General features: G+C 39.9%; 1 protein-coding gene across 2 annotated transcripts in view; it reads left to right on the top strand.

Annotated features, from left to right (window-relative positions):
• KAT2B (lysine acetyltransferase 2B) overlaps positions 1 to 24,124 on the top strand; it is a 91,397-nt gene that overhangs the window by 26,102 nt on the left and 41,171 nt on the right. For both annotated transcript variants that reach the window (XM_074312789.1, XM_074312790.1), the window contains exons 2-5: positions 2,735 to 2,861; positions 16,888 to 17,033; positions 20,792 to 20,884; positions 22,203 to 22,384. In XM_074312789.1, the coding sequence (XP_074168890.1) occupies positions 2,735 to 2,861; positions 16,888 to 17,033; positions 20,792 to 20,884; positions 22,203 to 22,384 (548 nt within the window). The remainder of the gene's footprint in view (positions 1 to 2,734; positions 2,862 to 16,887; positions 17,034 to 20,791; positions 20,885 to 22,202; positions 22,385 to 24,124) is intronic.

Raw genomic sequence — 24,124 nt, 5'->3', positions numbered from 1 at the left:
ATTTCTTAGTTGTGGATGCAGACCTTTGAACCAAAAATGGTGTTTTCTCAAGGTTGGTGGCCATTCCTATAGAAGAACAGTAAGTATATAGGCCAGCTTTTGGATTCATTCAGAGCAAGTTGGCTTCTTCCACTTCCCTGTAATGAAGGAACTTCATACTTAACTAGGTCACTGTCTCTGTGAGAAACTGGAATTACAGTGCTGGCTATGGTTGATGTTATTCTAGTCCATACAGAGTTCCTGACGGTTTTACTTCCTGCCTATAGACAGCCTGCCACAGGAGACTTGAGCTGTGGTTGCTAATGTGCCAGAAGCAAAATCCATTACATTTGTCAAAAGCTAAAGTAGTTACCGAGGCAAATGAGGACAGACTCCTAAACCACATGATTCTTTGGAGTTTTGAACTTTAGTCGTTACCCACTTGACCACTAACCCTCAAGTAAATCTTGGGCCTTAATAAGTAATGAAACCCTTGACTTGGCATCTTGATGGTAATTTTAAGGAGACTCCTGTGTTCTTTTGGTGGGCCTTGGTGAAGGTATTCCTGTTCCTTTTCATCTATATATCAAAAAGATTGGAAAGTTCTGGATTGTATTAGTCATTGTTGTACTTTGCTGTGTAATAGAATGCATAGTTTCTCTTTCTCTAACCAAAGGCCTTTTTGGAAAGGGCAGCTGGATCAGAACAACTGCTCAGAAAAGCCAGCAAGAAGCTTTAGAAGTCCCTTGAAGTAGCTGTTCCAATATTAGGAGAGGAGTAGCCCACAATGGGGCTGGTTTCCTCCAACCCTACAAGTATTTTAGGGATGCTTTCTTGGGTGCAAGTTCTCATGAGTGTCTTTTCTCAAGAACGTGTCCTCTGAAACCTTTCCAATCTCTGAAGAGGTGGGTGGCTTATTGCAGAGAATTTTAAGGCCTGGTTCAGTTTTGTAACAGAGCAGTGGGAGGGTAATAGGTCCTGCCTGATGTCTGGCTAAACAAGAGGGTCACTTGAGCTACTCACTAGGGTTGTGCTGTTGTGGATGCTGATGTAAGTTCCTTCTTTTGGTTCTGTCTTTTCCATGTTCACTGTGATGAAATATGAAATGCAGTCAGGTTGGGCTTGCCAGACTCATAGGGCCCTCTGTAAAGGACTTAGGTTCTAAAACAGATTTTTCTTCCTCCACCTTGACCCTTCTTGCCTTGACAGTTATTGTTTCTTCTCTTACTTTTTGTACATGCACACACACTTCAGAAATTGTCCCTGTTGTGAAGAATTTTTGGTATGCGGTTACGGCAGCAGCCATTCTGGTGTGTTCTAGAAATCAGGTTTCTCCTAACTTCCGCCATCTGGTACATGGCAGAGCTTGGGGGATTGGGTTGTAGGTGTGGGGAAGCCTAAGCAGGGAGAAAAGACCTATGAGGGAACCGAAGATCTAACACAAAGCCCAAGCACAAAAATCTGTGCAATTTGTTTTATAGACAAGTGCTGTCCAGTAGAAGTATAATGTGAACCATATGTGTAATTAAATGTTCTGGTTGCCACGTTAAAAAAGTAAAAAGATACAGGTCAAATGAATTTTAATATCTTTTATTTAACTCTATATATCTAAAATACTAACGTTGCCGCATGTAATTATGGAAATTATTGAGATTTTATTTTTGCACTAGTCTAATAAATCTGGTATGTATTTTACAGCTACAGTACATTTTAGTTTGAACTAGCCACGTTTCAAGTGCTCAATAGCCATATGTGGTAGTGGCTGCCATATTGGACAGTGTATATGGAAGACTCTCACCCCGAATAAATCAGGTTATGTTACATGTTATTCTAATGATTTTCTGGTTTCCCAGCCATGGCAGATTTGAAGCAATAAATAAATGGCGAGAGTAGTTGAGTGGTAAAGGATACCAGGGAATGGGCAGAAGAATTGTAAGTGGCTGGTGTCATTCAGTGCAAGCATGATAGCCTCCCAATCCTTGTGACCCCAGAAGTATGCAACGTAGTAGCTTGGCAGAGTGAAAATAATCGGTATCTTTGCATGCGTGTGCTCTACTTCATAATCTGAGTCACCACAAAAAGGCTACATAATAGTCATGGTTCTCTAAGAAGGCAGGGAAATGTGAAGAGTTTGTGGAAAAAGTAGGAAGATTTCTAGCAAGTGTTGCTAAAATAACAGTGTTCTAGTCCAGGAAACTTGGGAAGTAGACACAGGTATAAATCCCAGACTACAAGACGAGGCCCTCTTCATTTCTAAAGCTGGGAGGCCACAAAGGAGGAGCCTGCAAGTGTGGCTTCAACTGGGAGTGTTCTTTTTCGTGTCCTTAAGATTACTAACTTCTTCATTTCTGCGGCTTTCCCTTCTGGTCCACGGACGGGCAAGGCTCACCTGTGGCCTGGGCCCCAGCTGTGTTCCAGGGACCTCGGGAGTCTGACTTGCCGCTTTGGGGAGCTTTCTGGACGGACATTCCTCTCCATGGACATTTACGTGGGGCAGCGGGACCAAAGTGTGTGGGCCTGCATTACTCAGATTCCAGCCAGCAGAACAAACAACATAACAGAAACCCAAATGGCCAAATCAGACACCCTCTTGGCCTTTTCTCTGTTGTTGTTTCGTCTGCATATGTAGAAAATTATAAAGTCAGGAGCAGGGAGAGTAATGGCCATAGAACTAGTGTGTATTGTTCTCATGTAAAACATTCAGTCCATTGATGCCTGTTACATAATTTTGTCTCTCTCTTTATTTCTTTTTTAGGCCGAGGAGTCTTGTAAATGTAATGGCTGGAAAAACCCCAACCCTTCTCCCACTCCCCCCAGAGCTGATCTGCAGCAAATAATTGTCAGTCTGACAGAATCCTGCCGGAGTTGTAGCCATGCCCTAGGTGAGTTCCTAAATCTTCAAGGCAACTCCAATGATGTCATTATTGCCTGAAAGTTCTAACTTACATGAATTCCGTGGGTTAAACCAATTTGCACACTATTTACCTCTATATGAGGCAACAACAAAAGAGTCTCTTTACTTTCATGAATTTGCTGGGGAGGGCTTCATTTGAGAGACAAACCCTATGCTGTTTGCACTGACTCCCCCCTTTCCCCAAGAGCTGGGTTGAACTGGGGGATTTCTAACTAAGATGAACCATGGACAGCTGAGCTAGTTAGAATAATGTGTAACATGTCCTGATTCATTTTGATGGGGGCCTAAGGGTCTGTGAACCCCCCAAACCCCGAAGGTTGAAACCTCAACCAACTGATTCATTGTCTTATTTTTATTATTATTTTATTATGCCTTGAACTTTTTCGAAATGCTTCATTTTATTTTCATACTCTTTAGTTTCTTGCATCTGGTAGCTCTTTCTTCATGGGGGTCATGTTCAGTAAATGTTTGCTTATGTTTTCTCTTTCAACTTTATCTGTCCCTGCAAGATAATCATTGTCACTCTGGCAGGATAGACTGCCAGAGTTACTCAACTCAACTATGCTCATGTGTTCTTGTCCTGATAGTAGTTTTAAGATAAATATTTTTTTAAAAATTGTGTTTTGTTTGAGTAGATAAACGTTAATGGGTAATTAGTTCCCCTAGATATTAAAATTCTATATATTTATAAAAAGTTCATAAAGGATCTTGGGAAGATTATACTTAATTTTTTGCCTTTATCCAGTCTCCCAGAGAATGTCTTTATGTCCCGTATTGCAAGGGCATCATACTTAACTGGGCAGAATATTTTAACTAAAGTGGCTTTTTCCATCTGACCATTTATTAAGTGGGTGTCTTCGTTTTGCCATCGTCTTGCTCACAGGCTTCCAGCTGACATCAGATGGTGTAGCATCAGCCTTCAAGGTCAGCATGGTGTTAGGCTGAGTCTGAGGTTTCATTTTGTACTCAGCTGGAGAGTATTTCAATACTTCAGAGCAAAAAAAAATAGTGTGATCTTCCCAGGAAGTTACTGTACTGGAGTAACCTTCTGAAAAAGGAAATAGAGAACGTTGATCTCACAAAAGAAATAAACACACTGATGATTACATCATGGTGTTGATTTTAACTGGTATGTAAAGTAATGTAAGTTCTGATTTTTGAAGCAGCCAGTGTAAGGCAAAGATTTTGAAAGTTACAGAAACACCTTTGCTTGTAAGTTACTTTTTTCCCACTTGATCCCTTTATGATTGCCTCAGGAAATATGATGCAATAAAAGGTACAAGCACTCCTTAAGCACTGGGCTTGAACTGTATTGGGTATTGATTTGGAAAATCCAATTATCCTACACAGTTAACATTTAAAAACAGCCTTCTTAGCTGAGCAGCATGTCTCCATTCTGAGCATGTAAACACACATGAATACCCAAAGGCAGAAACAGCCTTTTACAAAGAAAAGCCAACTTTCTTCCCTTTTATATTTCTTAACAGGCTTTGAAAACATATGCCTTTATTGGACGATACATAATTGAGAATGGGGAAAGAAGGTACCTACCGTTGATCTGGCAAATCTATCCCAAAAATTTAGCCTTATATAGAAGTTAAGTGCCTTCAAATGAGCTAATAGAACAGTTATTATAGACTTACTTATTCATGATATTAAAAACCTGGAAACTCCTCTTAAACTTCCCAATGTAAGAGATAATTGGTTGAATTATGAAAATCTACGTTGAAATTTAATACGGCCATTAAAAAAGATATGTTTTCCAACATGGAAAGATACTTCATGTGAAAAAGCAGCTCATAAAGCAGCTTAATTGGAGGTTTTATAATTTAGGAATTACAGTACCTGCCAGCCCAAGTTCAAATCCTGGCTCTACAAATGGTAGCTCAGAGTTGGAGCGTCTTATTTAATTTGCCTGGACCTCAGTATTCTCCATTCAAAAATGGAGTTAATAGTATCTACCTCTTAGGATTGTTGTGAGGATGAAATGAGATAACACACGTAAAAATTTTAGAACAGTGCCTGGCAAATCAATGCATTATTATGAGCTCTTCTTGTTGTTAGTATTACCTACTCTTCTGGTTCTTTCACTTCGAACAACAGATACGAATTCCGTGTAGTTTAACTAAGAAAACTGTGTTTATAAGAAGGGTACTGCTAGCTCCCAGAAACAGAAAACAAATGGAAACCCAGTTTCAGTCTGATCTGAGGATCAGCTGCAGGAATTCATGGGCCTTCTGTCCTGGACATGGCCGCCCGATGAATCTGTTTTAATGGCCTCCGTCCCTGTGAGTATTGATTCAGGATTTAAATCCCCCGAGAAGGGGATCTGATTGTCCTGTCACATGCCCAACCTCTCAGCATGTCACCTTCAAGGAGAACTACATGAAAGTTAATCATTCTCAAATGCAGGAACAGCATCAGGAGTATAATCTCATTTTCTTAGCTCAGAAAATATGGCATATTTTAAGATATATAAACAGAAGATCAGGAAGGATGTATTTAGAGTTTCTGACAGCGATTTTCTCAGGGTTTGGGGGTTTATAGGTGTTTTAAAAATATTTTTTCCCTTCTTTTCTCCCTCTTTCCCCCTCAAGCCCTCTTCATTCTGCTTTTTAAAAATTGAAATGTCTGCACCTTTTCAAGTACTCTTGGGATTATTTCCAGAATGCCATGATGTCTTAGTATCAAGGGTGTTGAGAACCATTTTTTTAGAGATTACGCTTGCTCCCACCTATCCCTTCACCCCCCTTTACTTATTTATTTATTGAAATGTCAAATGACATTTATTAAACGTTTAAGGTGATACTGAAAGGGAGAAAAGTTACGAGCGTTTCAAGTAAATTCGCTAAATAATAAAATCCATTTTTTATTCCAAAACTTAGTTACAGTGTAACTAAGATAAATGTTTTGAATATGATTTCAAACATTTCTTACCACTATCTCACGTTGTTGTGTTCATGTATATTATTTTTCTCAATTCTCTTTTTACACTTTATTTATTTTGGACATTCAGTATTATTTTGTGTGCACATAGTGGTTAGACATTTATATAATTATTTAAGAAGTGATCCCCCTGACTAAGTCTAGTACCCACCTGACCCCGCACCCCGTTTAAAAAATCTTTTTATTATAGAAAGTTTCAAATATATGTAAAGTGGAAAAAATAGTTTAATAAACCACCTTCTACCCATCACGTGGCTTTAACAATTATTAACATTTGCCACCCCCACCCCCCCTTTTATTTGCCAGAGTATTTTAAGCAAGTTCAGGCATCTTTCATGCAGATTACTTCTTAAGGATTACCAACAAAGTAGAGATTGGGGTCAAGGGAATTCTGTCAAGCTTCATTCAAGCCTGAGTTCTCCAGTACTTTTCAATTTGGGTCTGCTGGTCTGTTTTCACAGTTACTGTTCTGAACATGGTTAACTTAGTTACCAGTAATCATATACATGTGTCAATATGTAACATTGCTGGATTTGTCAAAATAAAACATTCAGACTTATCAATTGTGATGATATCTATTCTATTGACTTGTTGTTGAGCATCTTTTGGCTCAGTGGTACATGTTCTTTAGACAGTGAACTCTGGTTTCCTGTGGTCTCCTGACAGTTACTTCTATCCCAGGAGTCCTTGGCCTTCCATCATTTGATACTCTTCTGTGTCTCTTGGGTACAAAACACAGGACTGATGACAGTCTGATCAAGTGGAAAGACCATTCAACTGGGAGTTAGGAAATAAGAATTCTAGGCGTGGCTCATCAGTTTACCAAGTCCCTTAACCTCTTTGTAGTTCAATATCTTCATCCACAGAATGAAATGGTTAGTTTAGACCTATTGTCTAATGTTATAGCTGCTTGATACATGTGGCTAATGAGCACTTGAAATGTAGCCACTCCAAATTGAGATGTGCTATAGTGTAAAATACACGTGAGATTTTGAAACCTTAGTATGGAAAAAAACAGATACCGTATTAATATTGATTACATGCTGAAATATTTCGGATATATTGTGTCAATAAAATTTATTACAATTAATTTCACCTGGTTTTTAAACCTAAAATACATGTACGGCTTACATTGTATTTCTAGTGCATAGTGCTGGCCTAGAATATTCTAGTTCATTTTCTGAAATTATTTGACATTTGGGATTGGTACAGTTAAATTCATTTACAAAAATTTGACCAAACATTTCAAGAAAGCATTTCAGTTGGCCCAAATATTTCTCCTTATTTTTATTATTAATAAAAACTCCTTTTGCGACTGCTTATTTAACTAACAACCTGCTTTTATGACCAGGAAAGGAGTAAACACACCCTTGTGATCAAAACAGTTGGATTTTTATTGTAATTTTTTTGGGTCCATTGTTGTGAACTGTGCCAGAACTTACTGATTATTAAATTTGACTAGCGGTAATTTTTTTACAGTTTTATGTAGGTTTTTGATTATTTTTCAATGCCATCAGTTTTTTCTGACATATACAAATATATATATGATATATGTATTCTTTTTTTTTTTTTTTAAACATTTTATTGGGGAAGAGGAACAGGACTTTATTGGGGAATAGTGTGTACTTCCAGGACTTTTTTCCAAGTCAAGTTGTGTCTTTTCAATCTTAGTTGTGGAGGGTGCTGTTCAGCTTCAAGTTGTCCTTTCAGTCTTATTTGTGGAGGGCACAGCTCAGCTCCAGGTCCAGTTGCCGTTGCTAGTTGCAGGGGGCACAGCCCACCATCCCTTGTGGGAGTCAAACCGGCAACCTTGTGGTTGAGAGCCCACTGGCCCTGATATATGTATTCTTAATATACACATTATATATACACAGATATGATAGATAACATTACAAGAGTGGAAATTGCAATTCTTTATTATTATGGTTACTTCTGCTTGCTTACTTGCTTATTTACAGTAGAAACTTTCCAAGGAAAGTAAAGAGCTAGCATTGATTAGCTAGCATTGATTACACCGGACCTTATTTCTTGAATAGTATGAAGTATGAAGGGACTGCCGCTATTTTTCTCATGGACTGTTTCAAACATTTAGATCATAGGCAGATCATGTGACCCAACACCTTTTCTTTGGCCTTATCACGTTTGCATAGACCTCTGCCACTTAATCACCCCCTGGTTCCCATTTACGCATGTACTGTGCAGAAGCCAAATGACCTGGTACTCAGCCAGCACACTCACACAGCCACCTGAGTCAGCATATTTCTCTTGGCTGGGTGTCCTCTGTTCTCCTAATACCGCCTTTTATACACAGGTTTCAGAGTTGTCAGGAACTGTGAGCTTGGTACAGCAGCAGTTAAGGGGATAATAAACCTGTTAATATTTTTCCTGCTTGGTATACGTCGCTTTTCCCTACCTTCCTCTAGTCATGAAGTCCTGTTGGTTTTCCTTCCGTGAGCTTCCCTCAAGCACTGCCCCAATTCAGGCTTGTTCTCTGTATTTGGCTGTTTCTGCACCAGCTCCTGGAGAACCTCTCTCCATTCTGGTGTGCCCAGCTTCGCAAGGAAGTAGCGATCTAATCTGATCACATTCTCCTGCTTAACCTCTCTGAGCTTCCCATTCTCAGAATGAAGTCCGACGTTAGCTCAGTGTGAGGGATCCTTCAGGCCTCGACTGTCTAGCTTTATCCCCCACTTCCCTGCTCGACTGTCCAGCTTTGACCCCCACTTCCCCACTCTATGTCCTCTCTGAAGTTCTTTGCACTTTCTCCCATCTCTGCTTCAGATGTGGAGGCTCACACCACCTGCAATGCCTGTCCTTCATCTTCCGCCAGGGGAATCCTACTCACCTTCAAGGTTCTACTACTATAGAACTTGGTAGAGAGAATAAAGGCCTTCTTGGAGCTCGATTGCAGTGTTTCTTCTTGGATGAGTGTAATTGCCTATACCCTCGTTGGTTTTCTATATTGGACTGAGACGAATGCCTGACTTTCTCTAGTTCCTAATATGGTTAGCTCCTTGGGTTTATTTCTTCATTGATAAATATTCATTAAATGCAGTAGTACTAAAAAGGTGGCTGGTTTGCATTTATTTGCAGAGGAGCTTTCCTAGTTTGTCCTCTATACTGCACTGGCCAACACAGTAGCCACTAGCCACGTGTGGCTGCTGGGCACTGGAGATGTACTAGCTAGAACTGAAATGTGCTGCAAGTAGAAAATACATACAGGTGTTGAAGAGTTAGTATGACAAAAGAATGTTAAATGTTAGTATTTTTTTATATTGAATACATGTTGAAATGAATAATCTGATATATATGTACATATATATAAATAATTAGGTTAAATAAGATGTATTGATAAAATTTCACCTATATCTTTTACCTTTTTTTAAAGTGGCTGCTAGAATATTTAAATGGATGTAGGTGGCTTGCATTGTATTTCCATTGGACTGCACTCATCTAAAGGGCTCTTGCTCTTCAGTTCCTCTTTTTCTCCATTCCAGAGTTGAGATTACAAAAGATGAAACCATTTTTTAAACCTAGAAGCCTTTTGCACATAGTGCAAAAGGTTTCGTTGAGGGAATTTGTTTTACCTCTTTTTTGCATTGACCTCAAATTCCCATGAACGAAAAACGTGTTTGAACAGCTTACAAATCCTATGAATGTCGTGCCGTTTGCTTTCCAGTCACAAGGAGCAGAGACATGTTAGCTGCCTGCCCAGCTGCTGCCTGTTCACCCTGCAGGGCCTGGAGGCCTGGCAGGCTGTCCTCAAGAGAAGTGCATGCCAGTGATAGTGGAGCCAGAGCTTAGGGAGGGGCACAGCACACCGTGACAATGTACTTCCTGTTCCCAGCGAGGCAACAGCTGCACCATGGTTCTTGGCAGCAGGCTTTTGGTGGTTGACTCTGGCACCCTGGGTATTTGCAAGTCTGACACAGCACAGAGAGGTGCCAAGGTACACCCTCCTAGAGAGATGTAAAGACAGAAAAGCCCCCCTCAGTCCTCGGACTCACACCTTCCCTTCGCTTCTCCGTCCTCCACACAAGACCAGCAGGAGTGAGCTTTCCTGCCCAGTCAAGCGTTGGCCATTTTTGAGTACCTTTATCAATGCTTTGTACCCGGGTTTTGGAAGACTATTTGAAATGAAAGTAGGATAGTTTACATTTGACTCAAATTCCAGGTGGAAGGAAGACTTCAAAAAAAATTGTTTTTTTAATTTGGAAATAATTTCAGACTTACAGAAAAGTCATGAGAATAGTAATGAAGAATATCCAGTATATTTTTTCCCTAGATTTACCTATGGCTAATACTTTTCCCTATTTGCTTTGTCATTTGCTCTCATGTATACAGCGGGTGCCCAAAAAATGTATACACATTTTAAGAAAGGAATAAAATGGTATTGAAATTGTAATACTCAATATATACTGATAACAAAAGATGAATACGAATCATGTGTATACATTTTTTTTGGCACCCCCAGTACATACAAATACACACACATATACAGACAGGCTTATATATATGGTATGTATGAGTCTGTCTGTATACGTGTGTGTATTTGTATGTATATATTTGTTTTTCGTGGACTATGTGAGAATAAGTTGCATATACATCATGACCTCTTTCTTCTAAATGCTTAAGTATGTATTTCCTAAAAAGTAAGGATATTCTTTTATATAACCTCAGGTCAGTTACCAACTGCATTAAATTTTAACATTAATGTGTAATACTTTAATCTACTGTTTGATTCCAGTTTTTTCAGTTGACCCAGTTTTATCAGTAGCATATTTTCCTCTCATTAAGCATCTAGTCTGGAATCACATATGTATTTAGTTATTACATGAAAGGAAGACACAGTTTGCCTATGCTACTCACACTCAAAAGTTCTGACATCAACTGTGTGGGTTTTTCCACACCAGCAGTTCTTCAGCTCTCCAGTGGACACTGAGTGGATGTCCTATGATTTAACTCAATTCTAACATTAACTGCCTGAAGTTAGTAGTACACAGACCCCACAGGTTAAGGGCTCAGTCTCTCTCCTTTTCCTCACTTCAGATGCCAGTTGCAAATCCAAGTTGTTATCTGGGCTTCTGACTGACCCGCTATAAATTGGAGGTTCCCATGACCCTTCCTGAAGTTCGATAATTTTCTAGAGTGGCTCACAGAACTCAGGAGAACAGTTTACTTACTAGATGGCCAGTTTATTATGAAAGGATGCAACTCAGAATAGCCAGATGGAAGAGATGCATAGAGCATAGAGCAAGGTGTGGGGGAAGGGTGCCATGGAGCTTCTGTGCCTCTCCAAATGCGTCCCCTCCCAGCACCCCTACATGTTCACTAACCCTGAAGCTCTCTGAACCCCTTCAGTGAGGGTTTTTATGGAGGCCTTATTACGAAGGCACGTTTGATTAAATCATTGTCTACTAGTGATTAACTCAACCTCTAGACCCTCTCCCCTTCTGGAGGTGGAGTGGATGGGCTGAAAATTCCAACTCTCTAATCAGTTGTTTGGTTCCTCTGGCAACCAGCCTCCCATCCTTAGGGGTTTCCAAAAGTCACCTCATTAACATAAACTCAGGCTCGGTTGAAAGGGACTTGTTACCAATAACAAAAGACACTCCTTTCACCTTTCTTGCTCTTATTACTTGTGAAATTCCACCAGTGTTTGAAACACTGTGCCAGGAAAGGGAATGAAGACCAAATATGTATTTGTTCTTTTGTATCACAATATCACAGCGGGTCTCTTTAGTCTCCTAACCTGGAACAGTTCCTCAGCCTTTTTTTTTTTTTTGGTCTTTTACGACTTTGACATTTTGGTGGAAGGATGTTTTAAATTTTAAAAACAAACCTTTTAAAGAACTGGAAGAAAATACATTTTTCTTTCGTTTCGTTTTTTCTTCTTTGCAAGCAAGACCTTAAAGATATGCCAGCCATAGATTTGGCTTTCTAAAAAATTTAAAATTCATATACAACTAAACCAACCAAAAAACCCCAACAAAATCCAGGAGCATTGGCAATGAATATGACAGACAATAAAGCTCTTTCAAGGCAATAAGAAAAAGACCAACATCCTAAAAAAGCAGGCAGAGGACATGAATCGGCAGAACAAATACAGATAGCCAGGAACGTGACAAACCAACAACTCAGGGCAGCCCAGTGAATGCAAATCAGAACAGTGGGGGAGCACATTAATTTTTTGAAACATTGAGGAAGTTACTGTGAGTGATTCTCTACTGTTGGCAAGAGTGGGGAGAGGGGTATTCTGTCCTACTGCTGATAAGTGTGCGTGGATGCAAACTGTATGGGGTGGGGATTAGGGAGCACATATCAAAGCTTTAAGTAACAATGACTTAGTATTATGAGTCTGTGGCAGATTAATTGCTATTGATTTGTGCATTGGAGTTTACAGATTTTTATTTCATTTTATTTTAAAAAATTTAATAATATACTTGCAGACTTACATGGGGAAGAAGAAAGTCTCCTCCACCCTCCTAGGTTCTTTCAGCTGGTCTAATAATTAAATCCACACGAGCCAAATTAACAAGAGAAAAGAACCAAATTTAATTATATGAGTATGCATGGGAACCCCACATGAGTACATGAGAGAGTCAGAGACCCTATATGCCTGAGAGGTTCCAAGACAGAAAGGGAAAATGAAAAGGGAAAATGAGGTATATATGACATTCTGATAAGGCACCTGGGGCTTCAGAAGGGAGGAAAATCATAGCAGGACAATAAGAAGAGCAGATGTTCAGTAATTAGTAGTTTGCCCTTCCCTAAAGATAGGTTAAAAAAAGTTATTTCTAGCGATAACTCATTATGGGCAAGGCCCCTAATTTAAATTCTTTAAGTGAGAGGAAGAAGTTTTCTCCTGAGCCCATTGCCTTCAGCTCAAAATAATTCACATGTCAAAGAGCAACATTTGGGGGGAGGGGCCTGTTCTAAACCCGTATATTTGTAAATAATAGAGGCATATCTCTTTAAGAAAACATACTTTTAAATAATTGAATGGAACTTATTTACATCAGAAAAGCTTTAAAAAAAGATTAAGAGAAGGGTTTCTTTCAATAATGAGTGACCCTTTTGGGTTAAATGTGAGTTGATTATCAGTATAGTAAATGGTTTAACTTTGCAGTGAAGTTTGATGTGGCTTGGTGTTGGTTGTGGGCTCCTGAGTAGATCCTCTCTAAGTAAGCCCTGATCAGCAGCCACAAAGAGTCAGGAGCCGTCTTCAGATGTGGGGCTGTTGGGGGCAATGGCATTTTGGGAAGACTACCATGGCAGTGGAGAGAATAGTTCGGGGGCTGTTTTGGTACCGTAGGGCTTGAGATCCCAATGACCACAAAGTTAGGAGTGGGGAAAAGTGATGATTCTGAGACAAAGTGAGCAAACTCAGCTGAATCTGGTGACTGGTAATAAGTGGAAGGTAGAGAATAATGAAGGAATGAATGTTGGCCCCTTGGCAGAAACGGGGCTGGCAAGAGGGAGTCACCATTTTGAGAAGGGCCATGAGTTTTAATCTGAGAGTCAAGTGTGCCATGATGGTGGTCCACCCATGATGTTGGGATGGGAAGGCAGTGAGGTGGGGTGTGGGGAAGATCTGAGCTTGAGGAGAGTTGGGCTGACATAGGCATTTGATGAGAGGGAAAAACTGAGAGAAGCTCAGAGACTGAAAAGGAGTCTTGGTCAAAAGGAGCCCATAGTGGGAGACTGTGGGAACATGACAGCCCAAAGACTAAGTATTTATAGTGTAGTTATAACTGCCCTTGTCTGCCTTTCTTATCACAGGAAAGGGTTTTTTTTTCTCTCTCTGCCCCCGCCTCCAGCAGCTTGTCCAGAGCTTCTTTTTTCCTTCTCAGGCAAGTGGTTCACTCTCTCTAGTTTCATCTGATCTTCCCTTACCCTATCCATTCTAGGAAGCTTAACCCTTTCCACACGGTGTCATCCTTCTGCCTCTGTATGTCCCCTTCCACCCCGCGCTATCTTGCCTTCATTCTCAGAGGAAAAGATACTCTCCTCTGCTGTAACAGTTACCCTCGTTTGTCCAGCGGAGCCTCGCCCTTCCTCTTTTCTGGGAAGCTTGCTGTTTCGTTTACATTTCACCCCATGTCCAGCTCCTTATTCCTTTGTACTTTGGGTTACACAGAGAGCTTTGAAGAGAGATCACGGACTTCCTCACGGGCAGAGTCACAGGGAAATTAATCTTCTCAGGTCTCGCTTCTTAAGCATTTTAATTTTTATCTGGTCTACTTTTAAAAATTTGTGAGAAGATGGTTCCAGACAGCGGTTTTGAAACCATGGAGTTCCAACAAGGAAAGGAGATGCCCCTCTCCCTCCAGCCTTCTGAAAATAGGAGTTTCCACGTCTGTTTCAGAGCAACTCTTTTCTAATGCTGATTAAGAATTCATTTGGGTAAAGTGTTTTGTGGGTTAAAAAAAAAAAAGAGCCTCTGGTTTCAACCATAAATCATGGCATGTTCCTCTATGAGTGAAACCCACTATATGTTAGGTAGAGCATTTCATATTCTGGAGAATCAGAAGGAATTTATGTTATATTGTAGACTGATTGCTTTCATAGCTTATCACTGGAAAGAGATGAAAACATTGCAAGGTAAAAATAGTCTTAAATTATTTCCGTAAATAAGTGACATAAAAATCTTGACCCAATTGTCTCCAGAATGAGGGCTGTCTCCCAAAGGCTTCAAACTGACCTCAATGACAATTTTGCACAGTTTTCAGAAAAAAAAAAGATCTGGCAAATGTACTACTTAAAAGGAAGTCAAATTTCAGGCATCTTTTAGAAAGTGGTGAAGCTACATATTGTATAGCCACGTGTGAAGTAATAGATTTGAATATTAATTTTTATGTTTACACAAACATTTGTAATTTTTCTGTGATGTAAGGTATTTATGCTCTTAGCAGCAGTTTAGTCAATTACTCCTTTTCCATTTGATAATATAATAATACATTGTTGGCATTTTCAGGTTTAGATGTGTCATTAGATTCATTGTATAATACCCAAGGCAGACAGATCACCAAATTTCCTTCCTCCTTCTTACCTTTTAAAAATGCTCTCTAGGGGTGCACACGCATGTACCTGTAAGTGTGTGCTCATGCACACTCATCACGAGGGTCCCATGACTCTGCCTTTCCATTACTTTTCTGCATTAGAAAGAAATTTAACCTGGGTGGCCTCTGCACCTCTAATTTTAACCCCATTGACCTGGCTTCCTCATGGACCTTTGGAAGGCCCACTTTCTTGTTTTTTAATCCTCTTAACTCTGAAATTGCTTTTGATCAGATACCTTAGTTTGAGCTCCCTCAGAAGCAGACTGCAAGGCAGGGATTTGAATGCAAGTAATTTATTTGGGAATAAAATGAGTGGAAAAGCGACATGAGGAGGAAAAAAAAAGGTGGTCCATAAAGGGTGAGTTACCAAGCCACTTCCCAGAATGAACTGGTACTTCATTCTGTGGAGGGAAATGGGGAAGCGGGTATAGCACACTTACTGTACAGTTATTCCACCCACGGGGTAGGTAGTCTTTGGTTGATGGCTGCTCTTGAGGGGCAGGTGGGTGGCAGAGCAGAGTAGAGTGACAGGAAAAGGCCTAATATGGAATAATGGAGCTGCTGGTAGCTGGAAGCCTGGCAGTGTGCCTTGAAGTGGTAGGAAAGGAATATGTATAAGGTACCAGCAGCATTTTCTCTCCCAGGCTCCTGATTGAGCTTCGTGGTTTAGTGACAAGAGCACGATGGTTTCTGTAGTAGACTGACGCGTGCTGACACCTAGCAAGTATTCTTCAATAACCTACAGTTCCATCTCCCTTTAAAAAGGCAAGGAAAAGCTTCTCACTCTTGTACACATTTCAGTCTTTCTTTAAAGATCGTCTCAAGCACTTGTGTGTTCAAGCCTTTTTAAGCCAGTCAACCAAGAACTACCCCTAAGAGGATCGCTCCGCAAGTGCTGTCTCCCGTTATGCAGCAAGCGTAGTGATACCTAGGTGCTGGGGATACAGAAATGAGACATGATCCCGGCCCAGAGGAGCTCGTGGGCTGGTGGGTGGTTGGCTATTGGATGGCTTACCTTGACAGTCCTTTTCAAGTGAGAAAGGAAGTGCATCAACCAATCATTAAAAAGAAAAGTTTGTGGGTACATTAGAATTTGGGTCAAACAGTCTTCATGTTCAGACCCTGGTTCTTCCTTGTTGACTCAGTGACATTGGATGAAACAGCATTCAGTCTCTCTGAGCCTCAGTTTCCTCAGCTGTAAAATGGGATTATTAATACCTCCTTCTTGGGATTGTTTGAGGATTAAATGAGATAACCTTGAAAAATGGACTGGATATAGGTAGAAGAGAGGACAGGGACATGCGGGAGAAGAAGGTGAATGGATAGGTTACTTAACTATCCGTAAGACAGTAGAACAAAGGTAGGAAAAGTGGGTTTGGGGGCTTGACCATGGAGGATGTTGGATCTCAAGCTCCAATAGGAACTTGGCTGCAGAGACATTGAGGTATCAGCGTGTCTCAGAAAGGCTGAGATTAGGGCCTTCATTCAGCCTTTACACTAATAGCTATTCTTGGCTAACCGAGTTATTCACAGTAACTAGAACTAAACTTTTAGGGAGCTTGGTTTTATGCCCCGCTGAACCACAGACCCATAAATCCTGGAGACCACAGAACCCTCTTGACGTGGTAGAGAATTTGCCTCTATGGAAACATATAAAAGTTTAATGCTGTTGTGACCTGACTTGGTGCCAACAAGTTCTGGATGTTAAATTATACATTAGTATTAGAATACATGAGCTACTGATCCATTTTTGGTGTTGGATGGAGAAGCTTAGGCTCAACAATGTGGCAATCTCTTAATTGTAAGTCAGTTTTATGAGGAAGGCTTAAATCTTACAGGGGTTCAGAAATTTCCTCTATTTACAATACAATCTAATGGGTTGGTGTTCCGGAGGGTTTGTGAGAGAGAACCTTCCATTTTGAAATTGAGAATGTTTGTGATTTCCAACTAACCTTCCACATATGTTCCTTTGGTCTTTGTCTTAAGCTGCTCATGTTTCCCACTTGGAGAATGTGTCAGAAGAAGAAATGAACAGACTCCTGGGAATAGTCCTGGATGTGGAATATCTCTTCACCTGTGTCCACAAGGAAGAGGATGCAGATACTAAACAAGTCTATTTCTACCTTTTCAAGGTGCGACTTTAACATTTTAAAAGGCTTTTCTTCTTTCTGTCATTGTTCAGATGTGCTCAGTGTTTGTACTCCAGGGCACGGGTGGGCAGGCTCTCAGCTCATGGTATGTCTACCCTCAGCGTTTGCCGAAGCATGCGTTTCTTCATGAGGGAGTCTCTGAAATGACGCACCGTATGTTGAACACATCACTGTCTTTGAGAGCCTTCATACTTGTTTTCAGAGTTGAATATCTTTACTTGCTTATGCTTACGGATTTCTTTCCATGCACCCATCCATTCATCCATCCAGAAATATTTCTTGCACACCTGCTCCGTGCATGGCACTCATGTAGGCATGAGGGATAGATCCGTGCCTTCATGGAGTTTACATTTCATTAGAAGAGGCAGACAACCAACAAGTAAATAATATATTTGCAGGTGGTGCTAAGTGCTGTGAAGACAAACAAAGTAGGGTAAGTGGAATCAGAATGGCAGGGATGGTAGTGGGTGGGGGGACGTGGTAATGAGGAAGGCAGTTAGGAAAGGCTTCTCTGAGGAGATGACAGACAGTTGAGCAGAAAATGGAGAGGGGGGGATAGGAGCCATCCCTGAGAAGGGCTGTAGGAAGAGCCTGCCAGGTGGCGGAAAGAGTAGGCATCTGGGCCGTGCAGCAAGTGAGCTTGATGTGATGTGGGAACAGCAAGGAGGCCAGCTGGTGGAGCCCAGTGAGCAAGGGGGAGGGGGTGGGAGGAGTTTGCTTGGGGGGTGGTGGTGCTACGGCCTTGACTCTTACACTTCAAGGGGGAGGAATCGAGAATTTCCAAATTTGCTTTGGCATCTTAACCACTGTTCCCTGTGTCTCATTGACACCAGTCACTGATTATTGCTACCAGTCCCCATAACTATCTCTACCTCAGCTCCATTTGGGTCATGTCACCACCCATTCCATGGATGGACATCTCCCCAAGCTTCTGATAGGAGTGATGACTGACAGGTCTGAGGGGGAAACGTAATGGTAGGAACCCATAGAAGAACTGCAGGTTTCCAAAAATAGATTCACAAAGGAGGCTGACAGAAGGAATAATGAAAAAAAAAAAATGTCCTGCTATTGAGGGCACTGTTAATTATGTTATAGTGTATAACCCTTATATGGATCTTTAAAAACAAAAACAAAAAGCAAAACACTCCGCTCAGAGCTTACAGCTAGGAAAAGTTTGCCTCTTCTAATGAGCGCTGTGCTTCCTTTTATATGACAGGGATAGAGAAATTTTCCATTGTGTTCCCTCTTTGGCTTTGGCTGCTAGGAATCTGGGTGCAAATTTTGTGTCCGATTCCTATAGCTTTTTTTTTCTTCTTTTTTTTGGGGGTCAGAATTTATGTGGTACATAATTTCCCCTTCTCCCTTTTTATTAACTTAAAAAAATTGTATTATTGGGGGTTTTGGGGGGTAAATAGAGTATGCTAGGAGTGGGAGGGAGAAGTATATTTTTAAACTTTGGGGGTCGTGATAGTAACTCTAAAATGGTTAATGGAGGGCAGAAAGAGAGTGAAGAAGACAGAGAGAGAGAGAGAGAGAGAGAGAGAGAGAAGAGAATATGAACAACTGGATTCCACACAGCTGTTAATAGGCACTGGACTACTCCAGGTGACAACTTGTTGACATGGTTGTGAGGCCTGAGTCATCCACATTGAACCCTGGCAGGTTCATACTTTTTAGAGTTTCTTTGGAAAAAGATCTTAGTTGAAGAAAAACAACATCTGCATGACTGCAGCTATTATTTGTCTTGGAACTAAGCTCCCTGGCAGTCCCCCTCCACCCTGTTGGAAGTGAAGGTGGTGTCAAGGTTTCCATCCTGTTAGCCTCCTCTTGGTTCTGTTTATAACCAGCCATATAGGCCAGAAAGCACTGCTCTGCTCTGAAGTACATTTTCTCTCTCTCTCTTATCTCCCTTATCTTTAACATTGCAAATAAATTTGCTGGGGGGTTGGGGGGGAATCCAAAATATTCAGCACTGTCCCTCTTCCCTCCCCCCAAAATCATTCTTTGGGCAAATCAGTTCTAAATCATCCATTTCTTAGTTTTTAAAAAAGCAGTTCATAGCCTGTATCTCCTATGTCTCAATCATTGAATTAAAATGAAGTATACATTTTAGTAGCATTTAAAAAACTTCAGGCTTAGATGTTAAAAATACACTCAGTGAAAAGCTGCTTTCTAAAATCTCCCTGTATCCTACTGCCTGTAAATGTGTCTCTGGTGCCCAACTATGTGGGTTTGAATCCAGCTTTATCACTTACTAAATGTGACCCTGGGCAAGTTATTTCCCGTTTCCTTATCTGTAAAATACTGACAATAATAGCACCTACCTCAAAAGGTTGTTACGAGTATTCAATGAGATAATACATGTAAAGAACTACAAAGAGTACCTGTCAAAAGTAAGGAAGCAAATGCTTGCTGCTATTACTAACTTTTTTTGTATGCTTATCCCAGCTCCATCCTTTTGTAGATGAAGGATCTGAGATCCCACATCTCCCTAATCCATCAGTTTATCTCCAAATTGAAACCTCCAGTGGGCCAAGTTCCCAAATGGTCTTATTTTAACTGGGTAAAAAAACTAGGCCACCAGAATTATTTGTATTTATATTTTATGATTAATCTTTATCCTTACGATCACATACAATGATTTACTTCTTTTTGTGAAGCTGGGCATAATACATTGACAGGATCAACAAATGTCCCGTGCTGATAATTTACATGACACCCCTAGAGGGAACCGAGGCCCTTGCAAGACACACCCAGTGGGGACACGTGGTTTATCTTCAATCTTGGGGGGGTCATCTATCTCCATTAACTCCTGGGAGAGTGGCTGCCATGTTTTGTTTCTATTGAAAGGGTAGTCAGTGGAGAAAAGAGGGAAAAAAGTAACAGGGTCCTATGTCAGCTGGCCCACATATAAAGGTTACAGAAGATTCAAGCAAAGATGGATGGTAAAGAATTTCAATATTAAATTTATTAGGTCCTGATTAATGGCTCTGTGTTCTTTTTTTCTCTGATATTTGCTCTTTGAGGGCTTCAAATCCCAGTGGCAGGGATTAAGAGCAGTGTTTTGTTTTGTGGGTATTGAGATGCCAGCCACTTGGCCTGCATTCTGTGGATGGAGAGGAAATGAAAAAGACCGCCACAGTGAAAGTTGCCAATTGAGAGCCCTGCAAAATTCCTTCCCAAAGAGCTCGGGCCCTAGATTGTGCGTATGACACGCAGCTGCTCACAGATGGTACCCCGCCCACCCCACTCCCCCACCTCATTTGTGCACAATGGAACTCTTGCCTTTGAGGGGCTTGAATAACACTCTCTAGAGTGTCAGCACACCTGCACTGGTCTACATGGGCACGTGCAAAGTGTGCACAGTGGATCCCAGGCCTCTGGGCCAGAAACAGAGCAGGGAGAGGGGAAAGTGAGTAGGCTAGGTGTCTGGTGGTCACTGCTGGGTGCGCTAGGCTGCCCAGAATGTGAAAGTTGTCTAGCTCCTCACAGCTCTGGTTATGGGCTGAGGGCAAACTTGGGTTACCTGGTAGGCACCCTGGCAGTCAGTCCTTATTGATTTAAGGATTTATTTACATGTAGTTGAGATAAGTAGAATAAGGTGACCTCCCTTCAAAAGGCTGTGTGTGTGTGTGTGTGTGTGAGAGAGAGAGAGAGAGAGAGAGAGAGAGAGAGAGAGAGAGAGAGAGAAAGAGAAAGATATTGATTGATTTTTTTTTTTTTAAATGATTTCTTTGCAGCTCTTGAGAAAGTCTATTTTGCAAAGAGGAAAACCTGTGGTTGAAGGCTCTTTGGAGAAGAAACCCCCTTTTGAAAAACCTAGTATTGAACAGGTAAAAAGAAAAAAGAGAAGCCCTTTTTCTCTTGCTATAAGGCTGAACAAACCTTCTAAACTTCCTTTTACGTCTCTGTAAACATCTTTCTTCCATCCTCTTTACCAAGTCTGTAGAAATTGTCTTGGACCTTTTAGTTCAGAAGTGAATACTTAATTTAATAAATGATCTAGTTTATGTCTTTTAGGGTTGCTGTATACTCAGAATTCATTGTGTATTTGAGAAAGAAAAAAATAAGTAGAACATGTAGTTCGTAAGAAGGCATGAAATGTGCTTTTCTTGGTGTTGATATTTTAAAATTAAGTCTTTGTCCTTTTGTTTGGCACTGTTTGAAAAAGCCTATTGAGGTGAGGGAATTCAGTAGCAGTGTGAAAAATGTTGTAAGTCCAGCAAAAACACAAAAAAGAAATGAGATTTTGTATCTGAAAATTGACTTCTTGCTCCATTATGATTCCTGGAAATAAGCCGACTTACTGGGGAATCTGTTGACATGTATAGACTTTTTCTGTTAGATGTTGTCAGTATCTCATCAACATCCCTTTTTAGCTTATCATTGTGGGGCTGAATAAATCTCAGGTACTCTTGACTGAGTTTCTTGATGAGAATGATTACAGAAGACATGATATCAGAGTCCTTGCAAATAAGAAGTTTTATCTATGTTCAGAAGAAGAAATTTTATTTTGTCTCTAAAAACCCTATTAAGTAAGAATGCATTGTTCATTTACTGGAAATTAGATTAGATGGGAGAGTTATGCAGAAAGATTAAATTAATTCACAGATTCTTTCAAAAGCTCATAATTTGGAATAAGAACTTTTTGTGGTGAGCTTGCTGAAACTGAGAGTGACAGTAAAGAGTTTAAATTCTAATGGAGTGTAAGTTCAGCAGAAGCCATGCTAGTAGCTTTCTGATTACAGTTTGCTAATGTAAAAACATAATATTTATTCAAGAACCTCATTTTATGTGAGCTACTGTGTAGATAGTACAGCAATCATTATTTTGCAAAATAGTTATACTTTATTATTTAAGGGGTTTTGACCTTTTCAGTCTGTGATTTTGATTTTCTCTTTAAAGCTTCGGAATTGCAGCAGGCTTAGACTCGCAACTCACAGCCTCTCTGTCTTGTCACTTTTCATCCACTATGATCTGAGGCATGATTCCCTCTGGGCATTCCTATTTTCTCATAGCGAAAAGGAAGAGATTTTTGTGACTAGAGAAATGGCTTTTGCTAATAAGCCACTAATGGTGCCAACTGTGTGGGTATTCAGAATGAGTGTGATTACATAGCTACATGACTAAACTACTTTCCCTTCTTTTAAGGGTGTGAATAACTTTGTACAGTACAAATTTAGTCACCTGCCATCCAAAGAAAGGCAAACAATCGTTGAGTTGGCAAAAATGTTCCTAAACCGCATCAACTATTGGCATCTGGAAGCACCATCTCAACGAAGACTGCGCTCTCCCAGTGAGGATATTTCTGGGTACAAAGAGAACTACACAAGGTAATCATGTGAACAGTTGTTCCCTTTGGCCACATAGAGCACGGTGCAGGCATACAGTTGCTACTTGTCTCTGTAAGCAGAGGGTTGCCCAGTTATCATGGCGACTCCATCAATTCAGAGAGAACGTCTCTATAATTTAACTCTCCAGACTCCTTCCTGTTAATATTAATACTTTTCACTAATATGATGTTTTGGGGAGCGAGGGAGACCTGTACTAGCCAATGTGATAATTCCTAACCACATGTGGCTGTTGAGTACTTGAAATGTGGCTAGTATTAATTCAGATGTCTAAGATTGTACAAAAGAAAAGAATGTAAAATATTTCATTAATAGTTTTTTATGTTGACTACATGTTAAAATGATAATATTTTGGACATATTAGATTCAGTAAAATATAGTAATTTTACTTGTTTTTACTTTTTTAATGTGATGACTGGAAAATTTTAAATTACATATGTAGCTTACATTGTATTTCTGTTGAACATCACTGATCTACATAACTACACCGTGATTCTGTAATTATTATATAAAGACCTCACTCATTAAAAAAAAAAAAGAAAATGACCACAAATATAATAGTGTTAAAACATTTTTTTAAAAAAAGGAAGATCACCCTAGTTCCCCAGCACCATGATGGAACTAATATTATACATATTGTCTTCCAGTCTTCACCCCTTTAAGTGAATATTTTACATTAGTTAGAATGAAAGAAAAATAACAGAATTTGCATTCTTTTTTGTCCCCCCCACTTAACATCACATCAAACATTTTACTGGTTACATCACAGTCTGTTGAGTTGATGTATCATAATTTACCTAACCGTTTCTCTATTGATGGCCATCAAACTGCAAATATTCTTGGGTTGCACATATATTTTTTTCCAAAGTGGGAATTTATATTTATTGCTTATGAACTGCAGAATAATAAAATTGACTTTAAAAATCTTAAACATCTCCCATACAAACTAGAATGACCTACATGTATTTTCATTTAAGTGAGAAAGTGACTAGGACTATCCATTCTATTTATCTTTTTAATACTTTACCCATATGTTTTGTAGGCACATCAAGATTGCTTCAGGGGGTACTATGAGTGTGTGTGTGTGTGTGTGTGTGTGTGTGTGTATACACACACACATATGTCTGATTTAAAGTAGGCAGTGTGTTTTGAGAGCCTGTAAAGACCACTTGTACACAGGTTATTTTCTATAATAACAGTGGACATGTAGAAGTGTGTGTAGTTTAAGATAAGCTTTCCTCTCTGATCACTGTCTTGATTTCATGAGGAATACCCCCGTTTCTTCTCCTACCCCTTTTACAGTATATGCAATTTGAGTTTTAAAGTATTTTCTCTTAATTATTGACTTTTAAGGGAGTTACAGATTTCTTCAAAATCAGTTTTTTAAATGGTATCTCCTTTTTACAGCTTCATGTCAGACTTTTACATTAACAGTAGTTCCTATATGGTAACTTGTTTATAGTAATAGTTGAGATAATAAATCTCTCCAAAATAAGTATCTTTGAACCCCATCTGTGAACGATTGACAAAGCCAAACCCCTGAAAGTATTTGCCACTCTTAACAGAGGAAAAATTTTCATCAAGAAGGAGAATTAAATGTGAAGTTGCATAGGAGACATTACTGTATTTTAGAAAGCAGAATAGAAGTACTACGTAGCACTCGGCATTTACCAAGAAATGGGTTGAACCTATGTGTAAATACGTAAGGAGTAGTAAAAACAG

This window comes from Rhinolophus sinicus, linkage group LG10 (assembly GCF_036562045.2).
Source record: "Rhinolophus sinicus isolate RSC01 linkage group LG10, ASM3656204v1, whole genome shotgun sequence".
Lineage (NCBI taxonomy): Eukaryota > Metazoa > Chordata > Mammalia > Chiroptera > Rhinolophidae > Rhinolophus > Rhinolophus sinicus.
This window is presented reverse-complemented; position numbering and strand designations above follow the sequence as displayed.